General features: G+C 39.5%; 1 protein-coding gene across 2 annotated transcripts in view; it reads right to left on the bottom strand.

Moving 5' to 3' along the window:
* Nucleotides 1-2208: 2208 nt before the first annotated feature.
* Nucleotides 2209-25815, bottom strand: part of neto1l (neuropilin (NRP) and tolloid (TLL)-like 1, like) — a 59546-nt gene continuing 35939 nt past the window's right edge. The window contains exons 5-11 of one of the 2 annotated variants that reach the window (XM_056434678.1): nucleotides 20378-20419; nucleotides 19954-20081; nucleotides 14255-14337; nucleotides 13262-13407; nucleotides 8754-8867; nucleotides 5650-6268; nucleotides 2209-4825 (exon numbers count right to left, since the gene is read on the bottom strand). In XM_056434678.1, coding sequence (XP_056290653.1) covers nucleotides 4765-4825; nucleotides 5650-6268; nucleotides 8754-8867; nucleotides 13262-13407; nucleotides 14255-14337; nucleotides 19954-20081; nucleotides 20378-20419 — 1193 coding nt within the window. In that variant the 3' untranslated portion in view covers nucleotides 2209-4764. The remainder of the gene's footprint in view (nucleotides 4826-5649; nucleotides 6269-8753; nucleotides 8868-13261; nucleotides 13408-14254; nucleotides 14338-19953; nucleotides 20082-20377; nucleotides 20420-25815) is intronic. The other variant, XM_056434679.1, reaches the window with a different exon arrangement.

The following is a 25815-nucleotide window of genomic DNA, read 5'->3' as shown; positions in this document are numbered from 1 at the left end:
ATGGACCCCAATCGTGTCTGTAATTATTGTTTTGGCAAGGGTCACTGGCGAAATGAGTGTCCGGTGTTAAAAAACAAGTTAAAGCTGGGGTTCTTGTCACCAAAACCGTCTGGTGCGGCTGTGTCTTATATATATATATATATAATATAGACGTTTTATACTACTTCCGCTTAACAGATATATCAGACTTTTATTTTGAAAGGTTAAAAAGAAGCGCACTTTTTTTAAGGTTAAAATGCGAACTTTATGGTATAGATTACAGACAGATGCGCATTTTATAAAAAGTTTAATAGTTGATTGGACCTGTATGAGGCTAACTCTGTTAAGGTGGCGATAAGGTGGTGATAGTTTACGAGTTTTAATTAATGTATTGTCACCTAAAGAAAGAAAATAAAGGAGCGTCACCAGCAGTAAGACTTCACGCCAATTCATATGATCCGTTACAACGCTTATTGCTGTCATAATACGCAGGCGAAACAACGTATAAAATAATAATAAATGAGACTTGAGGACGCTTTTTTAAATTCATAACAGCAGTGTAGAAAAGAGAGATAACAAACGGCAAAGATACGTTGATCAGAGACGTATTTGTAATTATAATACATCAAATACAAACGTAATCTGGAGAGAAATACGTTTCAGTCAAACGTAACTGCAAATTGTATTTTAGGTCTGGGGGAACATAATTTTTGTGATACAGGGTTGTTTTCAATATAGCCGCATACAACCGTTCGTATAATATCTTACAAAAAGTTATTTTTCATCAGTTCTCATATGAATGTACAGCACCAAGAGCAGTGCATCTGCACTATAGCCCCTGCAGTAAAAAAAACACTACTTAGTAAATATTACGGTTTGGGTTAAAATAAGTATATTCAAATACATGTATTAAGTTGTCAGGACAAAACTACAAATGCTCAGGAAAGTATTGTGATTTGGGTTCAAATAAGTAACCCTTTTATTTTTGTTTACTGGCCTAAAAGTAGTCACATTTAATCTAGTATAATATAAACACATGCATCAGCATATACAATATATACAGTGTTCTGAATTGTTGAAACTGTTTAATATTAACTTGGTTAATAAAACCCCCAAATTCCCAGAAGAAATACTGAATTAATGACCTGTAAGTATCCTTACCCTATCTATCCCTGGATAGAATATTATAGAAAAGCATATGTTACTGACAAAATAAATCATCACAATAAAATCAGTAAACATTAGTTTATTGAAAACATTATATCCAGCATTTTCTGTTATGAAATAAATATGCAAACAGGTTAAAAAAAACACCACAATGAAATTTAGTTTGACACAGATAAATTAAGTCATTAATGTTGAGACATATGTGAAATTTGAATGAATAAACGTTAGTTGATGGGTCAATAGAGTTTAGCCTCTGCACCAATTAATGAAGTCTAACATCACTTTATTTCAAACATTCATTTTGTTTGTGTTCTCAACAAGGCGTTCTTTACTTGTTGGGATAAAAAAAACACCTGATACTCTACTGTAAATAAATGACATCAAAATAAGAAATGAAATATGAAATCAGCAGCTGCAATTTACAATTTTATATTTTGACGGGAACATTACAATTATGTAAAATAATGTAAAACCTGATTGTTTTTTCCCTTTTCTCAAAGAACAACTTTACATTAAAGGTACTCTATTTTTCAGAAAAACAAAGTTTCAGTGCCGTATCTGACGTCATCTGTGTTTCCGCCGCTCATCAATCCTGGCCACTATGGGGAGAATGCACTTCCCAAAGCAAAGAAGAATCACTTGCAATACACCACAAACCTTTTTTTTCTCATCACAAATCTCTACATAAAGTTGCCTGGGGAAACCGTTCACTCAAGAAGAAGTTAAACCTGTCAAACTTGACAAGATGCAGAGGAATGATGCTGCATCTGTTTGATGTATCTGCAGAGAAATGAAAACACTATTACTTTAAGTCTCTTCTGGGCCCTACACCTTTCCCATCTGCTGCTTGGGCTGCTTGTGATCAAATTGGTTAAGACTTACTTAATTACTGAGCTGTCTGCCTCCATCTATATACAGGAAGATGACTTTGTGTGTGTGTTCAGGAGAGGGTAAAGAAGAGAGGAAGAGATGGGTAATTGTGCGAGCTGTGTTGACTGCTTTTTAAATGAAGTGTTGGCAACAATTATTAAACCAAGAGACAACACACAGACATGAGAGCAATGCGTGTATAGAAAAGAAACATTTTATTCAGTATGTGCAGACATACAGATCTGTGTGTGTCTATATGGAGGAAAAGGAGAGCATGGATGTAAATTATACATACATGACATTGAATACAGAAAATAATGTACACATAGATGGTAAATACCATAAAAACAGAGACAGTAAGAAGAACATTGGAACTCAGACAATGATAAAGTGAGACAAACAATGCCAGTGAATGTGACTTGGTTCTCATTGTGCTCACAGCTGATCTACTATTCTCTGTTTCAATATATTAAAGGTTGTTTTTCCTACAAAAGCAGCCTGCCAATAGTGACCGTCATTAGAGTGTAAGACCGATCCGTCCCTTCTGCAGAATATATGGGTTCAATCTCATAAATACAAACTGTTAGATACCTGTGATTATTTGAACCGTCTAGGATTAATTTTATTGGACTGCTTGGTGAAACAAATCCTTTTGGTTTGGGTCGTCTAAAGAAGATCAGACACAACAAATAAACAAGCATCTATCTATTTATGAAGGTGAGACATGGATAACGTGTGTGTTTACAGTTTAAGGACACACAAAAGGGACAGAGGAACTGTTGACCAAAAGCCAATAAAAAAAAAAGAGAAGCTTTATTTTCATTTATTTTACAAAGCATCAGTAAAACCAGCCCTGAAAGATAATTTGAGTAACTGTAAAAATCATCCTTTCAATTTGTCCAAGTATAAAAGTCTGTTTTGATACAAAGATATTAAGCTCCTATAGTGAAAGAGTTAGAAGACAAATATTTTTTGCCGAAATGAAATTTCTGTGTCAAAATAAAAATGTCCGTCAACATACTTAAAAGGACATTTAAAAGTGTGAAAAATGAAAATGGTAACATTATTTTGCGCACTTATCTTGACCCAATTATTTGGATTAGCAACAGCATGCAGTGCAATTAATTAATTTTGAAGATGCTTTTTTTTCACTACTCTTTATGTCCTACAACGTTTATTAGTAGATGGGTGCTTTTCATATTTTAATGTTAGTAAGTTAATGTTTGATGGATACAAAAGACGCATGCACAAGCCACTCTGCCTTGAACTGTTATCCAAATTATACTGCTTCTGGTTATTCCAACAGCTTTACATCTATTAAGGTTAGTAATTCATTAAAACTTTCATTAATAAAATAAATCTTCCTAGTTTGACAAACTGTAAGCATCTATAGTTTGCTATAAAAATCATAGTATGTGGGCAATTCATTGAAAAATACATGCTTAGAAATAAACATGAGAAGTTGGGTCAAATTCATTTAGTTATCAGTGAGGAATCGATGACAATGACATATGTTTCTGACTAACATCCCAAATGTAAAGTTTAATAATGAATAATCTGTACTCATGATCATTCTAAAGATCCAAAGACATAAAATATGGGTTGACTACAGTACGTACAGAGCTGATGCGCTTCGCAGCATTTCATCTAGTCCTTTGTGTTCATGATTACATATTCAATATCCTTTCGTCAGTGTCTCTTCATCATCATCATCATCATGCTGGTGTAAATCTCCGCTCCGCTTTTTCATATGAGTGACGCCCGTTCGTACTGATCCAGGATTGCACTATTTTCAAGAAGTCTAAATGATGGAGACAATGCAACATAATGTAGAACATAAGCAGACACACATACACACACTTTACACATAAAAAGACAAAACAATAGGTCGCACTTTATGTGACTGCTCCATTTTATGCATGCATAAAGCTGCAAGCATGACCGTCTATAACTCTGCATTGAAATGAAATTTTCTTTCATCAACTCATTGGTTATTTACATCTCAAATGTATTCAGCGACAATGTTCGTATTACTGTATCGTATTATGCTTTTTGCAACCTTCTGAAAGCACAGCCGTGGAGCATACACATGAACTGTTACACACAGGCATAAATACTATGCTTCACAATCAATCAAACATAAAATAAAATACTGCAAGTGACACACAGCATGCATAACTACAGAGGAATTCAGTATAAATGTGTGATCAGTTAAGATTTGTAAATTACAAAGAGATTATGTGCTGTCTTTAGTGTGTGCATATATCATGATTAGTTTCATGAAAATGTGGGATTGTGTCTGCTTTCCAATTTGTGCTTTTATCTGGACAAGTGATCACATGAGTGAAATGAAATATTTGCTGTGGGCCTACTGGGAGAAAAGTGCAGAGGTTAGACATATTATTTGATAACATTTTCAACTGAAGATGATTGAAAAAGTCCATGCTCATGAATGTCCACTGAGTGATACAATGTATGTCCTCGGAGGGACATACAGTGAACTCAAGCATCACAAATACTTCAAACAAACTCAGTCGGAAGGCAAGATGGCTGCAAGCAAGAAAACCATCTTGGTGAAAATGAACAAATAAAAAAACATAGAAAAACAATATATAAACCCGGGCAAAAATCACAGAAAAGAAAAACTAACTTACATTAAAGTATATACTGACTGGGCAAATGGTAACTACACAAAAACATAGATATATTTTGATTGTTGGATAGGGTTGCTTACCTTGAAATTGTCTCTTAGACCCTAGTTGTGTTGTACTCTGATTCATGTTTGCTCAAAGAGCCAATGAGGCAGAACCTGAAATGTCATGGCTCTTTCATTTAATATCAAATTCCTTTGGCATAGAGAGGTCAGAATGCATAATGTGCTATATAACAGCAACAAACGTCATTAGTGTCTTGCTAGTCACTGGCAGTTTCGCATGCAGACTTGTAGAAAATGAATAAACAGTGAAGACCACTTTGGAAAGAGCACATCAAAAGTGCATGCAGGAACTGATTTTCTCCGAAACTTTCAAGTAGTAACGATGCAAGTACACAATAAAATATATGTTTTTAGAGAGAGAATCTTGTTCATGCCAATATGCTAAGCTTTATATATAATATAGGTAATACAATTTCAGTATCACAGTTAGGAAAATAAATGCATATTTTGTAATACTTGCATTCATGTCAGTTAAGTTACGTCTTTACGAGGCACAGATTCAAGCCCTTGTTTTAACAGTCACAACTGGACTGATTTCAGAATTAGTCTCTTCTAAAATGAGGTCTATTTCCTTCAAGAGCCGTAACAAACCTCAATATACGGTTGAGTGAAATAGTTGAATCACTGTTTGAGGAAAAACTAGCGGGGGTCACATTTTACATATTATAATTAAGCCCTTTGTGAAAAAAACAAACGTTGTAATGATAGAAAGGGGAGAAAGAACAAGGATCAATGCAAAACAAGATGCTTATCATAATATAAAACAATAATCATGAGAGGAAGAGGAAGAACAAAGCTAAAATAAGAGGAAAACATAAATGTATGTAGGCCTAAGTATCCCACACACATTTCAAATATCCCCATAGTTAACTCTACGGTTGCTGCTCTTTCCTCATCAGAAATCTATGAATACTGACCGCTGTACTGCCTTTTCATGGCGTGAAAGCTGGTGGCTGGTGGTGGGAACTTCTTCCAGGTCGTCGTCCAGGTCGCATCCATTGTCCGCGGCCTCTTGTGAGTAGCTGTGCTTCATGACCAAGATGCTCCTGCGATTACCAGAGGACGGCAGCATGGGCCGCACTGCCATGGGCGGCTGCGGGAGGTCTGTGAGCAGAGTGGCGCCCGCCGCGTCTCGAGCGCTCAGGTTCCCGCGACTTCCTCGTCCACTGAGTGACAGCTGGGTTATGTGGGCGTTGCCGAGGTTGGAGAAGGAGCCACAGTGGTGATCGTGGATGCAGCGAGAGGAGGCACGGCGAAGGGCGTGGTAGTTCTCAAAGTCCTCTGCCAGGTCGACTAAGTCTGCCGAGGCGGCTGCAGCGCTCCGTACAGTACACAGCTCATAGTGGGGCGGCTCAAAGACCTCCTGGAACATGGTGGGGTCAAAGTCCTCGCGCCGAACCATGTACTTTTTACGTGGCTGCTTGATCTGGACGATGACGGAGATGATGAGGAGGATGAGGACGATGCAGCAAGTGACGCCAATGATGGTCCCGTTTGTGTTGTTCAGGTTGTCCAAGATGTTGGTTTTCATCTTCTCTGAATATTGGTAAACAAAACAACATCACAACAGAAAGGGAACTTTAGTGAGAATAACAGAGACACTCTGTATATAAAGAGTTTGTATATAACAAGTGTGGATGTTTTTTTCTGACAGCTGAGCATATGTGCACACACACACACACACACGATATCACGTCAAGTTGCCTCAGGGGTCTTTTAAATCTGTACAGTAAAAGACACCCTCTGTTGTTGGACGCTCTATGCGTATACGGGAAAACTGGCAAAACCTCACACTTTCAAGCAAATCCACCTCCTTTGGCCATCACTCGTTTCCACCACTAAGTTACATCTAGTGACTGGAATGGTTTGCACTTATTCACAACATGTTTCTCCATTTAAATAATAACTCATCACAAGCAATAGTTTCTGATCACTGTCTCTGCTTTTTAATTTACTTCTTTGGAACACATATATTTCACATTGTGATGTTTTATTTTGTCTAATGTTTGTTTATTGCACTGGTTGCATCTAGTTTTAATGTCTTTTATTGACTTCTGTCGCTGCCTCAGGCCGAAATTCTAAATGAGAATTGATTCTTAATTGACTTTTGTGAATATATAATGATAAATCAATTGAAAACCTTATAACGGGCAAAAGAACAGAAGAAACTTTGAGCATTCAGGGCGGGAATGACAGACAGAAAGGCTTCTATTGCTCCTGTCCATCTGGGGAGAGGGATCCTCCTCTGTTGCTCTCCTGAAGTTTTCTTTCCTTTTTTCCCCTTGAAAGGTTTTTTTCTGTTTTTTTGGGGAGTTTTTCCTGATCCGATGTGAGATCCTGGGCCAGGGATGTCGTATGTGTATGGAATGTAAGGAACATTTTGAATTTAGGCTATTCAAAATAAACTGAATTGAATAGAATAAGCATGTTTAATTATTATCATGCTTGTTGGGAAGTGGAGGCTACTGGTTGTAAAATCTACGCATAGAAAGTCACATTTTGTTCGTCAAAGCTATTTTATTATAATCAACATTTAATATAATAAGCAGGTGTTCTGTCAATATGTGCTCTCTATTGAGATGTGCTACTTAGCAGTGTGATAATTAAATATATTTTCATGGGAGCAATATCTATTGTGAAAACTATTATTTCTCTTGTATTTTTCTTCTGGATGTGTATGCTTTTGTAATTATTTTTCTTTCAAAATTAAATTTAAAACACGCCGTTTAAAAAAACTAAGCATCTACATTCTGACTTATAGCCGGGCGACACGTTAGCTTTAGCCTCAGTGTTTTAGCATCATGCATCGTTGAGTTATCTTTGTGAACAGCCTCATTTATGCAATGCGAGGGATGGAAAGCAAGAAAGAATAGCAACAGTACTTGTGTGGGGCTTAGGAAATGGTCATAAAGATTTCCTGAGCTCAAAGAAGGAGAGACCAGAGCTCATGTTAAAATACATCTCTAACAAATGGACCTCATCATGTAAGAGATTAAGGCCACGACTACCATTAGATATCCCTAATATGGTCAAATAACCCACAAAGGCTGACTAACAGTGTGGAGTAGTGTGGCATTTACATGCTGGATGATTGCGTAGCACAGCACACTGAGCTTCAATCACAGAAAATGGTTACATTCAGAATGTAAAGCAGAACAGAATACAACTTGACATTTTACCACTAATGAGAACAAATGTGGGCACTGCAGTACCACTGTGTGTTACTACCATTGCAGAGAGAAGGTGGAAGACAGAGTAACAGGCTGAGAAACAAGGACTCTTCATGCTGAGTTCTGCACAATTTTAAACTCTGACTGTAGGGTGGAACGGTAACTCAGTCTGAATGAGGAATAGGCAGTATCAGATTTAATTAATTGAGGCAATTTGTCATTTGCCATGCTTAAGAGAGAGTTACAGCACCATAGCATCTCTGTGTGCTGCTTTTTTAGTTTCTAGATTCCCAGGTGGTGGAGTGTAAACGTGTCTCTTGTATATGTTTGAAGCAAAAACTAACTAGAAACCAACTAAAGTGCAAGTGAAGAACAACAGTGAAACAACCATCACAAATAAATTGTATCTATTGAAGAGTAAAGATCTCATCTAATGTTCTTGGAACGCAGTGATGGGTGATGAAAAGCCGAGGAACAGAAGACTAATTCATGGTCAGTGTTACGCATCTTCACACATCTCAGCTCATGATTGGAAAAGCATCAGGTAGCAAACGAAGAAGCTAAGAAGCTGGAGTAGGACAATCTCAGTTTGAGGTGCAGATAAATTATAGAGCAGCCAGTGGCGAGACATTGGGGATCAATGTATAGATCTGGTGGATTTCAAATTCAGAGTGTATTAGGGATCAAACTGCAGAGGAAATGAGGGAAATTACAGTACAAGTAAGAGAATACACAGGACCTGCTTGCCGTAGGCTCAAAGCCGCTGTTTCCCCGTTGCTCTCCGTGGTGCTGAAACACTCAAATAGATCTTAGTGTATCTCTTTTTGATGCTGTAACAGGTAACATCTCACCTTGACATTGGTTCTCATCCCAGGGGTAGACGCAGTTCTGAATGCCATTACACACCAGCGTGTTGTTGATGCACATGTTGCTGTGACAGAAGAAGGCATCCGCATCACATGGAGCTGGATGGGACAAACAAATTGAAGCAACAGTTACAGAATCATACTGTCGTACTATCTTCACTTCACTGAATCCTTATACTGTACTTACTCAATTGTAATCTAATTAGAAGCCATATAAACAGAGTGAAAAGTTCTACTTTTTAGAGGTCTGCTCATTAACAACAGCAGATGTGTAGGACACTTTAGATATGCTGGAGCACAAATCAGTATTTACAGCTGAAGGGATGTCCCTGTGTGCCAGATTTTGAGAAAATAAATTTGGATGGGCATTACTCAAATGAGACCTGTTTCTCCCCCGAACCCATCTGTTCTTCATGAATTTTCATCCTCTTCAAACATTGACAACTTGTTGATATGAATTTCTTAAAATGAGCATACTGTGTGTGTGTGTGTGTGTGTGTGTGTGTGTGTTTAGTGACTGGAAAGATAGCCTTGGCATTTAACAATCATCTGCACACAGAACAAGCCCCCAAACAAATTATTTCTGTTCACGCAAGACGTTGTCTATTTCTCCTCCGTGCACAGCCCACTTCAACACATATTCAAAGCAGGCCGTGAACACAAGGACGTCCTTAGACACATGATCTATCATGACACCTGGCCCCGAGACTCAGCGCTGCCTTCACGTCTCAAGAGGTAGAGCCACCCATCAGCAAGGCATGATCGTAAAATCAGTGTCATGCGGTCATTAACAGTGAGGAAGAGTGCCACGGCAAGCTAACAGCATGCTAATAGAGTCTCTCTCTCTCTCCTCAAACACAACCCTGGCACTGGGTACTAAAGCAGCCTGCCAGTGGAATGACTAGTTGACAGCGTTACCGCAGTAATGTATGGCTGTTTTCCTTCCAAGTGAAAAATAGCATACCACATTAAGTGACTTATCTCTATCACTCTCTGAATCCCATCATAACTGCACCTTTGCCAGCATCTCCTGAGTCATGATACTCTGCTTCTCGTTTTCTCCCCCTACCTCTGATGCCCTCTTTCTCATCGTTTTTTCTTTCTTTCATGCATTATATGCCAAAGATGTACAAAGAAAAAGTGGGCCAATAACCAGCAGAGGGAGCCCACTCCTTCTTCTTTTGCCTCTTGTCTCCTCCACACGCCACAGGATGAGAAAAGACAATCTCTTACAAAATAATTTCAACATTTAGTAATAAAAGTGCCCATTTGCCCACACAGAAACATCCCAAATCGCTGCTAGAAGCATAAATTAACTCCTTAATGAGTCGCTGATAAAATAAATTCTGTGTCTCTACAGAGGTGGGCTCCGAGAGCCGAATGAAGCGCCAGAAGCAACACATGGTTATCACGACTGATTCTAATCAAATAAGCATTATGGAGCTGGGTTTATGTTCTATTAACGTGTAATGAGGTTATTTCTAGGAGGTGAGGATCTTTGTTTTGTCTGATGTTGTCAATGTTGCTTTCTTTTTGCAATAATTAGATTTTTCCTCGCTGACGTCTGCAGTGACACAATCTCTCACTTGCTCTTATTTGGGACAATACTGTCAGTTACTGGTTATGTGCTACATATCCTTGTTTTTAACCCATAATGTTGATAAGATATTTTCTTTTTCCTGACTTAATTAATTACCATATACTCCTCATTGTTAACACCAAAAAGACAGACTAAATGCATACCTGCATACATTATTTCTCTTTCCATTTATTACTGAGCAAATGCAGTTGATTTAGTCAGATGATTATGTAGATCACATTTACTACTTTTGTTATCGTGGAACTAAATCACATTTCAAGGAATTTCTGTAAACCCTGGATTTTCAAAAAAGCCATTTATTTCCACCCATCCATCCATCCTCGCATCTTATCCTACTGTCTAATCTAATTCCCACACTACTCTTTATAATCCCAAAGTAACCAAGATAAATGCGTGGAGATGATATAATCCGAGGACCCAAGGATCTGTATGTTAAAGAACATTAGCATACTGTGTTGTCCCTACACTCTTTCACGCATTCAGCAAAGAAGCTTTGCAAGAAACGAGAAGTGATGTGTGTAGTGAAGCCAGACCAAATTTCCATCTGCAGCCCCAGAGACGGGCATCTGTTGATGAGGCGTAACAATGCTGACAGACGAGATGTCACATGAGCACATTTATCACCGAAAACATAATTGCTTCTTGGGTATAGATAGGCTTCACTTTCTTCTACTTGACATTGGTAATGTTATACTGTAGTTCTGCATAGCAGGTGTGTGTGTGTGTGTGTGTGTTTGTGTCTCTGGAAATAGACCAAGATCAGTAGTATCTGCAGGTTTAAACATGGCACAGACAAAAATGTGGATGTTGCATTTGGGAACGTTGGGAATCTGACTGGGAGTTAGCCGCTATGAATGGTTCTCTGAAAACTGCTGGTCCCACAGGGAACCAGCAGCTGTGAACAAACATATATGTTGTCTTGGGATCTATTGTAGCAGGGGAGCACTTATTGTAAAAACTGCCCAGTAAATAGAGACTGCAACAGTAAAAGAGTAAACTCTCTCTGGGTGTAGTTACACGTTGCGTTCCTTTCACCATTAATTCACTCCTGTCTTACCTCACCTTACATCGTCTCGTGTCAACTGCACTTGCCTGCTCTCCATCTTTTCTCAGTTATGATTTAAAAAATTTAATTTTGTTGTTACCTTATTAATGATATTTTTCTCTGGACAATGTCTGCACTGCATATCATTTTGTATGATCCTAAAATTGTGTATTTTTCAAGTTTTCCAAAATTTGCTCTGGTGCAAATTAATTAACTTGTTTACTGAACAGATGTTGGGTTTGTTTAAGGTGGATTTTCTGATAAAAGCCTAATCAAGTAAATGTCAGGTGGCATCTTGTTCACTTAGACGAGCCATTACAATATTGTCCTTGCCTTTCAGTTTCTCAGAGAGCTCTTAAGTAGAATGAGAATCCAATTATTATATGTCTACTGCTAGTGCCTCAATGTGATGACTGCAGCCTTATAAAACACGCTATTGCTTTACATTATGAAATCAACAAGGGAAAACAAGTGCATACAGGTTCAAAATCTTCTAAAACCATGTACAGATAATTTAAAGATAATTACATCTTGTCAACAAATCTTGCCCTGTGAGGAAATAATGTTAAATAAAGCTGCCTTGTGCAACTATTTCCAACGTACTATGGTACGTTTTTACCATTTGAAAAAGAAAGTTGAGTTGCACGAGCAGCAAGTTCAGACCGCATCACTAGACTGCATCACCTCTCATGGTACACATGTTCATTTACTGTTGACAGGGTTGCTGCAGTGCTGCTGAGCTGTGGTGGGTGCTGCTCTATAGGCTGAGGTCTGGCTGGGGATCGCCTGAGTGACTTAAGCAGAAGCGTTGCCCTGGCAACAGCACATCCTGGCTCTGCTTGGAGGAAAGGCCTTACAAAAGGGGACACTGACTTCACAACACAAACAACTAACACCAATGCTGTTCCGTTATTCGGCAGAAGCTAGACACTAAATGAATCGTATTACGACAATGCAAACATTTAATTAATGTAGACATGTTGTAGATATGTGAGGAGTTACAACGGACTGCCTTTCAGGGTCTGATGATTCATTGAGTCTATGGGTCTAGTTTCATTCAATATATCCAATCTACTATGCACTGTGCAGTAGGATGAAAGAGCGAATTCATTTCAACTTTAATAATCACTGGCTGTTGAATTAATCCATGATGCATTATTTCCAATAGCCATAATCTAAATTTGACGCACTGAGGCAAATATACAGCAACCTGAAAGGAAGCATTATTTCCTTTTGCTATGATGAAAATGAAGGAGCATAGCAGCTCTGACATTTCAATGGAACTGAAAATGTATGTTTTTGAAACTCATTTAATTGATTAAATATATTTCTTTTATTTGAACCATTGTATCCCATTTTTGATGTGAGGGATACCTCTTAAAGAAAATGGGTAGAACATTATGTTGCTCACCCAGATATTCCTTTGTGTCAGTCTCTTTCTATCCCAGTCTGTATATTAGGAACGGTGCTGCACCACTGAGCTAAAATCCACCAATACTATCATTCGCAATAACCCACAGGCAATATTCCCTATAATGGAAATCACATTCCTTGGTTTTCTGCTTGTATTGCTGCTGTATAAATGGTCATAAAAATAAATGGAAACCTCTGACAGCAGCTTTTCGATTAACAGCATCCAATAGAAGTTGTCATAAACATGGCCACTGTCCCTCCATCTCCCTTTAATGTCTACCACTCCACCAGACCTGTTTTATTTAGGTGTCAATGTTGCTGCCATGGAGTAGCAGTCTTATTTATAAAGCAGATTAGATTCCTTCAGTAGGTTAGTGACGCTGCAGTCATCATCTTTATGATAAAACAGCATGCGTGTGAGTGTAGAAATCTTACGCTCTTGGTAGGTCGTGAAAAGGATACGGAAGCGGCTTTTGCGGCTGGCTTCGTCCGCCCACATGCGGACGACGCCCATTGTAGAAGCCAGCATGATGTCGTTGGCCACCGTGGAGCAGTACTTGCACTTCAGGTCTTCCACCGAACTGAGGCGAGTCGGGATGAGATAACACATCTACAGCTTATAATCAAGTAACATGGACATTCACTCTGAATCTCAATGTGAAACTCGGTTATCTCCAACAGCCATGGTTGCTCCTGTTACTTTAGGGCCCAATATCATGTGATCACAACTTTATGTTTAGGTAATCTCAAAATAAGAAATTAGATTAATGGGGGGCTCATATTTGTTTAAACTGTATTGCAGTTAAGGATTTCAGTTAATTCCTTATCTCAAGATATTGAAGACATTTTTCTTTGATCATGATTTAAATATCTTATCATCTTGAGATAAAAATAAGTTACGGCTTTGCAAGTGAAGCGGGGAATAGTTTGATATTTTAGAAAACACAATTACTTTATTAATGTTCAATTGCTACTACAGATAGCTTAGCTTAGTTTAGTTTAAACACTAAAACAGGAGGAAATAGCTAGCCCGGCTCTGTTCACAGGAAACACAATCCACCTTTAAATCTTGTTTGTTTAATCTGCACACAAAAATTAAATAGTTTTCTCTGTGATTTCTGTACTTCTGAATGTTTTTGACTATTCCCTAACCGATAACTGACAAACATTTGTCTTGAATGTAAATTTATGACAACCTCCTTGTATCAAAAATTGACTTTTGGAAAGTAAAAAAACATGACTTTCTTCATGTGACATATTTAAATATTAAATTCTTCAAAGGAAAAAGCCCAATGATAAGTTGTTATCCAAAGATAAGGAAATGATTAAGTCATGATCACACGATAAAGGGCACAAAATTAATGAGTAACCACGGCCACTTTGGGCCTCTGTATAATTTATCAAAATGAGAGTTTAAAAATGTCTTACCTGCCGCCATCATACACTGCCACAAAGTTACGCTTGCATTCGTTGGAATTGGCCATCTCATAGTCAAGAAAACGCAGGTAGATCTGTCCAATGCAAGGAGGCAGAGAGGAGGGAAAACACAAAGAGAAAAGGCAGAGATCAAATGAGGACCTTTAAAGAAGAGGAATGAAAAAAAGGTGAACTGAAAATATGTCATCTCATTCCTATTATGGCTTGTACATCTTACTCATTATCCCAGAGCCTGATTTAGAGGCTCTGTAATGAAATGACAGACTGCAGCTTGTACAAAGCATATGAAAAGAGGACTCAGAGTCTGTTAGCTTTAGACTCATTATTTGGGATAAAGCATTACACAAAACGTATAACCATGTTAAACTTTAAGGTGAGTTTGGACATTTTGCCACAAGCTTAGGATATTCAAGAGAGAAAATGTAATTCATGTACAGTTCATTTTAGACCCTTAGTTCACAATTCATAGATATCAAACATATACAGTATATAATGAAGCATTTCAAACCATGACAGCTATATGGACGATTTTATTACCTTAATAATCCTTTATGAGTGTAATATCCACCTTGGTAACCACCTTGACTCTTCCCAACAGCTATTCTAGGTTGAAAGTAATACTTCCTTTTTGCCTCTGCATCGTCTGTCGCTCATTCATCAGGCTGAGATCGCCCAATCACAGCTATGGTTCTGGTTGGCTGCGCACAGCCCTGGCCATCATTATGGTTAATGAGTGGATCGCTCCCAAATTGTGACAGGGAAATGTGAGGCTTCAAATGCACAAAGACAAAAGCTGCAGATGGAGCAGGATAATGGACCTTGGAATGTCAACTCGGCTTCAACAACATGACAAGTGAAATGGAGTGGAGGAGGGAACCAAGCTAACCAGTTCCCGCTATCCCATATTCAATAATCGTCCATCTAATCAACATGTGTCCTATTCAGCCACCCTTGAGGCTTTTGTCACAATACTAAGGACATTATTTTGGTCTTCAATGTGGTGATACTAGAATAAAATAGAGATGTGCCTTTCCTAAAATGTATGTATTCACTCCTGTGGTAAAGAAGATGGAAGGTGCTCTGATGTCTGAGCAGACGTCACTCTGGAGTGCTGTTGTAGTCTATTTAATATAGCACACTGCCTTTTCAATGTGATGTGAATATTGAGAGGGTGGATATCAAATGTAGTTTTGCAACAGGGTGGATGAATCAGAAATAAATAATAAGTAAGTCAGGGATCTGAGAGGAACATCACTTGACATTGTAGGATGTTACATTAATAAAATGTAGCGACAAATATTGTTTTCAAAAATATGAAGAATTTAAGATCTGAAGAATACGAACACATTAAATAAAAAATATTGTTGAGTCAATGTTTAAAAATGGCTAAATTCCATGTGACATATTTACATAGAAGTCTGATGTTATGGTGTCATCCTTTAGGTTGAAGTCAAGGTTAAGGTTCATGAGGCCAGTAATTGGTCAAAAGTACCTGTACGCAAGTTAATTAGGTCGCTTGGCAACATCATTCTCTTATCAGCCATTAGCAGCCAGATTAGGCATGACTTGTTCCACCCACAGCACAAAGAATGCAGATAATGAAATTGTCTGTAACTAATAAAAGCCAATTCCATTACTTCAACAAAAACTGATTAAAAACAGTCTTCAGGTTCCAGAGTAAGTCAATAGCACTTCCATAATTAAGGTTATAATACACATCTAAATGTATTCATTCTGTGCTTTTTGCACTTTAGCATTTTTTTGTTTTTCATCGAGCATTTCCCCAGGGCTTCAGTTGATCACTATGCAGATGTGAGTAAGACGGGGTACAGTTTCTGAGTGAACTGCCGTGAAGGTTTTTACAGACCTTCATTTCCCCCATAGGATGAATTGTTCTCATCTAGCGTTATCATTTGGTCACAATTTAAATGTTTCCAAAACTTTGGTTTTTGGTTTAATGCAATGAATGAATGCAATGAAAACCAATCCAGCACTGAAAGTGTGGCACTGAGGTCTGCTGACTGTGTGAACCTCTAAACCTGAAACGCTGTCTTGCAGGACAGATACAAATGTGGCTTCAGGACATGGCTACCTTTGTAAGGGTTGGTAGTTTCAGGCTAATATTTAAAGAACCAAAGTATTTTTCAATTATTGTTATTTCCTGGAGGAAGAAAAATAAGCCTTTACACCATACTGCCACATCCACCCTCGACAGCCTTATGGTCTTCGATCCAGAATATATTGCATGTCATGGAATGTAAATGGTACTACAGAATGCAATCGTTCCTATTTTGCTCATGTTTAAGCATGGACAAATAATAACTGCAGTTCCTCATGTCTGGTCGATGCTTACTAAATCAGACTGGAAAAGCCATCAAGAAAGGCCTCTTCATGTGAGGCAAACATGCACAAACCAAGTGCATAAATACGGTAAAAGCAGTTTTTTTTACAGCTTGTTGCTGAACTTTTCCAACTCGCCAACGATGAAGAAAAATCAGACTGCAGATGGCATCACAAAGCCTGATGACGGCAATGGATCAGAAAGACACAATGAGCAATTTGTAAGGCGAGAGATTGGCTCCAGCAGGAAAATAGGCTGTCTCCTCATTGATTCTGCAGCACCCAATAATGACGCAGAATCCATCACTGACTGGGAAAGAATATGTTCTCACTGTTGCTAAAAAGCACCTATAACAGTGTACGTGCTGTTCATTACAGTCAGAATTAATGCCCATATTCAGGACATTATCGTCATGAAAAGAGACAGAAGGTGTCAGGCAGTGCAGGCAGGCGTGGTGGAAAAATCCAGACATTGTAAAACAGACAGGACACAAATGACGGTGGGGAAAATGTCAGCTGAATTCGGAGAGCTGTCCAAACAGAATCACCAAGGAGAAGAAATGATCCTAGAAAAACACCAAATGCAGTTGACGAGAGTTGTTATTATATATATGTCAAGGGTGGTATTGTGTTGCACAGCCTCGCCACTAACTGCACGTTGTTAGGTTGTCTTTTAAGTTACTTTGGATGCTAGTAAAAGCTAATTAGTTTGTTTTTTGGACGTAGTTTCTGTGAAATCTGTCTATAGGATGACATTAAAACGAGTAACGACACATGGTGGTATAAAGCAATCACATCATGGCATTAGAATTGGTGCAGTGCTGTCACTTCTGGCAACAACACGGCCATTTTTGCTTACTTGCAGGTATGACTTTCAGCCAGTCTCTCCTTTGGTCACCTTTCACGCAATGCCATCTGCCATCTCGCCACCAAACTTCCTCCCCATACATTTAGCTCTTTAATACAATGCGTTATTAAGTACATCTTTCCCTTATCCCTCCTTTCCCATTTTTCCTCCTCCCCTGTCTCCCTCTCCTCCCTTCTCTCTGGAGCACTCCGGTCCAGTCTAATTAGAGCCCCCGGTATAGGATGTCATTATCTCTGCGGTTTCTGGCACACTGGGTACAGTGCAGTCCTGTATCAGCATCGGGAAATGAAAGCACGCAGCACATACACTGATGTGGTGGGTGTCCTTTGTGTCCCCCACTGCAGTAACATGTGAGCGTGGGTGTGTGTTTTAGAAAGAGAGTACATTAAGTCATATATATATATATATACTTTATGGGTGATTGAACAGTGGACGTGGGAGCTGTGTGTGAAGATAGATTTGTGCTGAAAAATGTGTCTGCCGCATTCTCCATCAGTGCCAGGGACTGTCAGCCTTTGGCCCATGACTTGCCTGGTGAGACACTCTGCAGGGCAAAATATGACACTGACTCAAACATCATCCAACCAGGCTGGATCCCTCTGTCACTCTTTCATGTACATACTTAGCTATATAGCCTTATGATCCTCTTTGGTGCTGCAGCTGCAATGTACAGGCTGCATTATCCGCTCCACTTAGAGGGATTGACAAATGAATGCTGCTTTTTTGCATTGATTGGAACATTTCACCGAGGCCCTCCCAATACCCGTTTGAAAGTTACAGTATTATTTGGCTGTATGGGTGCTGACGATGAAAAGAATGGCTCTTTAGATGGAGGACGCAGTCTTACAGTCCCTGTGGCCTTCGGGCTTATAGAAGTTGAATCTGAAGTACCTTCTGAAGAGAAACAATTAAAGCTTTAGCTGGAATTATGCGGCCTGAAGAATGTAGTCACACACTCTGAGAACTTTACCCCACTAATACAATCCTATATAGTTTGTCACTATTTCATATGAATTGATTTAACTTCTTGCAGTAACCCTTAATATTGTTCAATGAAGTTTCTGTTTAAATCTACATTCTTACATTCTCATATGCTCAAATGTCGGAGATAAAATATTAAAGGATCTCTATTCCAAAATCAGAGCATAGTTATAACAGCAAACAACTATGGGCAATGTAAATATATAGTGGAGTAAAATCTGCCTGAACAGATAATTAAGTCACTCTCGCTTTGTGTGTGTTGTAATCTGACCTTCGCTGTGCTTTGTTGACAGAGTCGGTCCGGCCGCCATTTGAACATCCATAAAGTAAAAATGTCTGTTCAATATCTGTTCAATTATTTTCTATTGCTGAATAAGGTAACACAATACAGAGAACTGAACACAGATCTCTGAGATTGTAACTTGAAGCGATTCGAACATAAGGTATATGTTACATCACCATGTAAAATGACAGCATAATAAATGTAACCAAGCCCTTTTAATTCCTTAAAATGCAATAATACAATTTGTCCTTGACTGAATTGTTCTATAACAGTCTAAGTAAAAACGTGGCCTTGTCCTATTAAATCAAGCTCTGCAAATGCACCCAGAAGAAGACCGACATTATTTCAGGAGTAGATTAACTGTGTGTGTGCTTATATGATTGAGCCATATGGACTCATAGGAAAAGTTATAGGGTTTGGGAAATGTGGCTTTTTCCTGCATCGCTGCTGCTCATTCCTCGGGTAACTTTTAATCACGTAGCAATAATGCAGCACAGGTAACTCTGGTAGATAAGGCAGCATGTAGAGTGTGTGTAATGCATGTGGTAAAGATGTTTATGTGTGTGTCTGTGTGTGTGTGTGTGTTTGTATGTCAGTATTTGTATATGCATGCAGGGCTGCGTGGAGACTACTGGCAGAGAAAACAAAAGCAGAGTGTCGGAGGCCTCAGGGTCAAACTGCACAGCAACACAATTTCATCAGCACTAACATTCCCTCCCTCCCTCCCTCTGTCGCACCCCTCCCTCCTTCCCCCCTTTATCTCATTCTCTATCTCCTTCCATCTCTCCATTCCTCCTGTCAACAGCTTGCTGATTAAAAGATGGGCCCGACCCAACGTATCTGTCTGACCCGAGCAGGGGAACAAGTCCCCCGTCAGCCTCAAACACTCACATTGGGATACCGCTGACAGCTGCACACAAACCTACATGCAATATCAAAGCTTCCTGATGCAACGCCGGAATTTACTGCATGTGCGAACGGAGGCGGAAAATGAAAATGAAAAAATACTCTGCAAAGATTTGTAGTATCGGCCAAATAAACAGCAGTCATGCGGCACGTTTCTTTCTTAATTTGTTGTCTGATGCATCTGCGTTCTGCTGTCATAAATCCAGTTGATGGGAATATAATTTAATTTCCACTTTATTTCGTGTGACATTTCAAAATGTGGCAGTAAATCTAATTCACAGTTGGATGGGCACGTAGCTGAGCGTCACTAACCTTGGAGCGCGGAGGAGCGCGAATGTACCATTTACAGTCAACGGCCTCAGTGGCGCCAGCCTTCCCGTCTCTGGTGATCTGAAGGGACTCAACGATACCTTCTGGACCAACCATGTCATACTGACAGGCTGAAACACACACATATGCATAAACACACGCACACACACACACACAGAAACATGTGCCCGTATATACACGTGTGCAGTTCAAGCTAACACACAGACTCGCAAATACCACACAGGTACCCACATGTAGATACTTTAAAGAACTAGAATGCAAATAATACAAATAATTGCAAATAATACAAATAATTGGAGGAAACACATTCTAAATAGAGAAAGAAAAAAAGTGAATGTGATAACAAGTGAGAGAAAGAGAAAACGAAGCAGAGGCAGCAAGAGACACAGAGAGGGAGTATACCTACAGGGCAGAGGTGGGGGGACTCCCATGTCTGCAAAGTCCGGATCTAAGGAGAGAGCAGAGGAGGGGTGGGGTTATTGATTATTAATACATGATTACAAAGTCAGCATCCGCACAGAGGCAATACAACCAGGTGTTACAATGTTCAGAGGAACTTCCAGAGGAAACTTAAAATTGCTGCCCTCCCTCCTGAATTATTTTTGCTTTGCTTCACTCTACTCTGCAGTCGCCTCAAAGAAAGCTGCTGGCATGATGTCCGCTGCTTGTCAGATTTGACCCTGGCGCTGGTGCTCGATGAAAAGTTAAGAATCACGAGGGCTGTACCAAATTGAATGGCAATCATTTTTGTTGACATGTTTCAGGATGGAGCAAAGTGGTGGCGTCTAGAGTGGCTAAAATGACATGTTGCATGCACACTCTCTGCATTTAATTCACTAATGCAATCCTATTCTTCTTTAATCACAGTTATTGAGGCGCATGTGTGTTACGGCCTCTCTCGGTTGCCTAGAGGTGCACAGGCCGTAACATGGGATACAGCTAAGGGGGGAACAAAGGAGGCGAACAATAAGGTGAACTACTTTAAGCAAATAAGGAATATTTATTCGCAGAGTTTAAGGCTTAACAAAGGTAAAAGTCTACTCCACGCACATGTGAAGTATGTGGCAGTTGTCTGATTATATTGAATAACTCTTTTGAAAACCAAATGAAGAGAATGAGCTCCCCACAGTATTTTGACTCAAATTATGTAAAATACCCTCATTATAGCTATTAATTCAAATCTGGAATCAACTACATTTATAGGCATTAGAGGCTTTGTGAGAACATTTCAAGGATCAAGGTCAAACTCTTGTGCAGAAGATGTTCTCTTGGGGTTTCGTTCAACATGCTAATCACTAGAATTTGCAGCTGTATTTTACAGCCACTTTGACAGTAATTTGGCTTAATTAGGTTTCGTATAATTAGACCAAATACATTTTCTTCGACCAAGTAGCTGCGCAAATCATTTTTTAATTTTCTGGGTGAGTAACAGCCAGTCCAACTACATGGGCATGACAATAACGCCACTGACGAGTCACTGTTGACTTACAGGACCGATTACCCTGCACGTCTCGATAAGAATACAAAAGGATAATATATATATTTTGGACTGATACGTTAAATATGAGTAACAACTCCTCTGAGCTCCCCAAATGAGTTGAAGTTTTATCCTTGTTCCCTTTTGCACAGTCAGAACAAAACATAACTGAAGCTTAACAGAGATAAATGGAAGAGCACAAACATTAGGAATATCCAGCAGAAAGGTTTTCTAAAGTTTTATTTGCAGACCTTTGGGGACGAATAATCTAATCCTTAACCAAACTTGAATACACCGAGTATAGAAAATACACTTTAACAATGCTGAGGCCATACATTTTGCCAGCTAAACAAGATAAGGGAAGCCTCTGCTAAAGTTTTGAAAGTCAGCAAGAAGCAAAAAAGATTTCACATTTTCTTTCTTTTCTTTATAATGTTGCAATACATTAAATCAACAGGCCCGGCCTCACTGAGGTATGTTGCCTCGTCTTGCTAGTGAAGCATCATGGTCTCGTCTCTTATCCCCATAGATTCAATATTGCTCCGACGACCTTCACACAAGACAGAAATTGACTATTGAACAATCTCTCCTGTTCTTTCACGTCATCAGTTCTGTGTGTGTGTGCACAGACATTTGTGCGTTCCAGCTTCTTTTTTTACTCGGACCATATTCACGCTATTCACTGATAAATGTGAATCATGAGTGCCAGTGTACTGTAATTTTAATTATTCCATTAGTTTTATTTGTCCCACAGTCCTCCAAAATCCTATATATATATTTACTTATGAAAAAGATCAAGATAAACTGTAAATAGAGTTGTAGATTAATTTATTGTCGAGGGATTCAAGGAATCAATATTTTAACTTTTCGAAAGTTATTATAAAACTAAAGCTGGACTGGCTTCACACGAGATTGGAAACAAAGAAAACATCAAGTCTGGCTCCCTCCGATAATAAAGGAAACACAATGGATGGAATAAACAACATTTAAATAAAAGAAATAGGATGAGTTATTATATGAGTTTGCTAGGTGGATTGACCTTCTGGGTAGAGCCATGCTAGCTTTTTCCAGTCTTTACACAAAACTAAGATAAGCGAACTGTTTCCTGTTTCCTGGCTCCAGCTTCATATACAGATATGAGAGTGGCATCAATCTTTTCAACAAGAACTTCAATATGAACATAAATAAGTGTAATCTATCCCTGCTATTTGTTTGCAGTATAACTTCAACCTCCTTTCTATGTCTTTCCATGTCGCCCTCCACGGGATGCTTTGGGGTGTGTAGCGAGCAGGTAGACTGACAGGAAAGCAGACAGGAAAGAGTGATGAGAAAATCAAAGTGGAAAACAGTTAATGAAACAGTGACCTTCAGGTCATCTGTGCTGGTTGCGCCGGAGATTTATTATTGGGCTTTGGCATCACTTAACCCACCACGAGCACAAGGCCAAGTAACCCCAGAGGAATAGATGCAAGATGTATGAAGGCACATGACACGCACACATGCACACACAAACACACACACACACACAAACACACACACACACATACTTTTAAGAAAGGCTATTCTTAACGTGGCTATATAGGTCCCACTAAGAGGCTGCTGGGCCAATAAATGCGTCCCAAGCAACCCATGACCTTTTTAGACTCTTGCTCCTGAATTTCAATCAGGTGAGTTCCATCCCCTCCGTCATCAATCACCCCCTCTCCTTCGCTGCCCTCTTTGATTAATCGATTCAATCAATTACATGGATTGATAAAATGATTGATGTACAATATAGATTATATGTACCATTTTCACAGAACTTGATTTAACCTTGCCTTAAACTAAGCTCGGTCACTCTGTCATATTTGATTACAGTAAATTATAAATACCGTAACATCACACCAACGCAAGCACAGACAGAAACTATAGCATACTGTCTGTGCTGATATGTGGAATATGTGCTTCCATTGTATTCACACAGTGCATCTTCTCTATAGCACTTGGTCTCTCCACTGCATTGTATAAATGGCTTTGCCTCACTAAGCTGAATTCAGAGAACATCCACACAAGGCCACACCCTCTCCTCTCTTCATAAAGCTTGACTGAGAGTGTAATCTTCTGGGGCTTACTGTATTTGCCCTTTGCAACACAGAAAATGCTCACTTTAAAGCCAGAGACTTTAAGTTGCCTCACATCAACATTCATGCACATTGAGCTCATCAAAGCTCATCAGCTATCAAACATGTTCTTCCCAATGCACAGCAGGTATACACACACCTGTGTGTTAACCGTTGCCAGTAAAGCCAGAGAAATGCAAAGAGACAGAGCAGAAATTACAGAAGGTATGTGCAAATGGCCCCACAAGCAAACATAATAATAATAATCATTTATTTTATATAGCGCTTCTCTAGACACTCGAAGTCGCTTTATAGTCCAGAGTCCAGTAGTCATACACACACACAGTCATCCCGGTGGTGGTAAGCTACATCAGTAGCCACAGCTGCCCTGGGGCAGACTGACGGAAGCGTGGCAGCCAATCAGCGCCTACGGCCCCTCCGACCACCACCAACATTCATTCATCCATACGAACCGGGGTGAGGCTGCGGCGCATGTCTTTATGATGTCTTTATGAGCAGCTTGTGAATGCCAGCTCAAATGTGCTCATCACATTCCTTCAAAAACATGTTTAGAATGCTTGGAGTGGGGCGATGGTAATTCAGCTTGGCAGCCAGACATTAACATAATCATTAGGAATTTGTTCTCGTAAAAAATCGGAAACAAATGATGACAAGGCCCTGATTGGCTGTGTTTGGCTGCGTAGACCTTTATTGAGAAAGCAGACACACACACACACGCACGCACGCACACATACACACATTAAACAGAGCATTGCAGAACTGTCAGGAGATGCACATTCATAGTAACTACAATCCCAGAAGTATTGTTCTTCATAATAAAGGCACAATGTTTTATTAACGAGACACACTAATCATTCTGAATTGAACATTAGGCTCCACTGCATCCCTTCAGTATCAGCTGTTAAACCCAATGTGTGTTAAACAGCATATGAAGGAGACTCATGATTATCAATGTGTGGCAATATTCCAGGAACCAAAGGACAAAAACATGCAGAGTGCACACGCATAACCCGCCGACACACAAAAACTCATATTTCCCAGTGGCCTCATTCCCTCTAAGCTGCTCAGCAGTGACATTTAAATAAGCAGCTGATTAACAATCTCTGCTAAAGTGGTTGATCAAGCTATTGAATGGCTGCCATTAATCACACCAGACAGAGCTGTGAATGGAGTTGGAAAGACAAACAGATGAAGAGGAGAGACATGTGTAAGGAATAGAAAAGGTTTTCAAGTTTGATTACTTTCATCCCTTTCAATCACATCTAAAGCAGCATTTTGGCAGAGGTGATTGTCTCTGCCATATTTCCACAGAATGTCTGCAGTTTTCATTCTAGCATGTCACCCAGCTGTCAACTCCCCAAAAACATGTTAAATACTGGACTGTTCAAAACCACTGCCTGAGCAAACAAAAGGCTATTGTGAAAAACCCTTTTTGATGGAGTGGCGCTGTAAAGATGAGCTAAATATCTAATACCCACTCGACAGGGCTTTGTTGCCCTGCGGATGACGACCCGACTACACAGGCCAGTAGCTGTGAAAAGAGGCCACAGAATCTGCCGGCGACTGATATGATTCACCACATCCTGGGTGTCATGGCCCGTGAGCTGGGTCTGTGCCCTGAACAGCGATTAGCAGCGGTGTGTATCCCTGTGCCACGCCACGTGCAAACCCGGGGACACACCACCGATCCTGGAAAGAACTGTACTGAACTAGTCTGCAGAGGAAACGTAAAGGAGTGTGTCTTGTGCTTAAGGTGCACACCAGTGACATGAATGACAATGTTCCTGTTGTGTATTCAGGCAAGGCTAAACTCTGCTTCACATCCAAACAGGTATTAAAACAGTCTGCCCTTGACCTGTTTTTATAGCCACTAAAACTATCATACATCAAATGCAAAATATGATGCGTGACTCAGTGAGAGGAGCTTTTAGCTTGGAAACCTTGGTGTGAAAAAGCAGCCTGACCCTTATCTCAGCCATCAATGGCTCAATTGCCCTTGAGCAAGGCACTTAACCCTGATACTGTATGTCACAGTGGCAGTATACAGATGGCATCAGTTTAAAAATAAGAGATCATCTGTCGAAGTTTGGAGGACGAATTGTCACAGCACTCCAGATAGATTACAAGAACTGAGCAATATCTGCCCTTGTGTGTGAACTAATGAGTCATGCAATACATTATTGATCTCCATAAAGGAAGCAGCTGTAGGACGGTATTTTAAGTAGATAGGGATACAGTGTCTTGGTC

The sequence above is a fragment of the Pseudoliparis swirei genome, chromosome 16 (genome assembly GCF_029220125.1).
Source record: "Pseudoliparis swirei isolate HS2019 ecotype Mariana Trench chromosome 16, NWPU_hadal_v1, whole genome shotgun sequence".
Classification (NCBI taxonomy): domain Eukaryota; kingdom Metazoa; phylum Chordata; class Actinopteri; order Perciformes; family Liparidae; genus Pseudoliparis; species Pseudoliparis swirei.
This window is presented reverse-complemented; position numbering and strand designations above follow the sequence as displayed.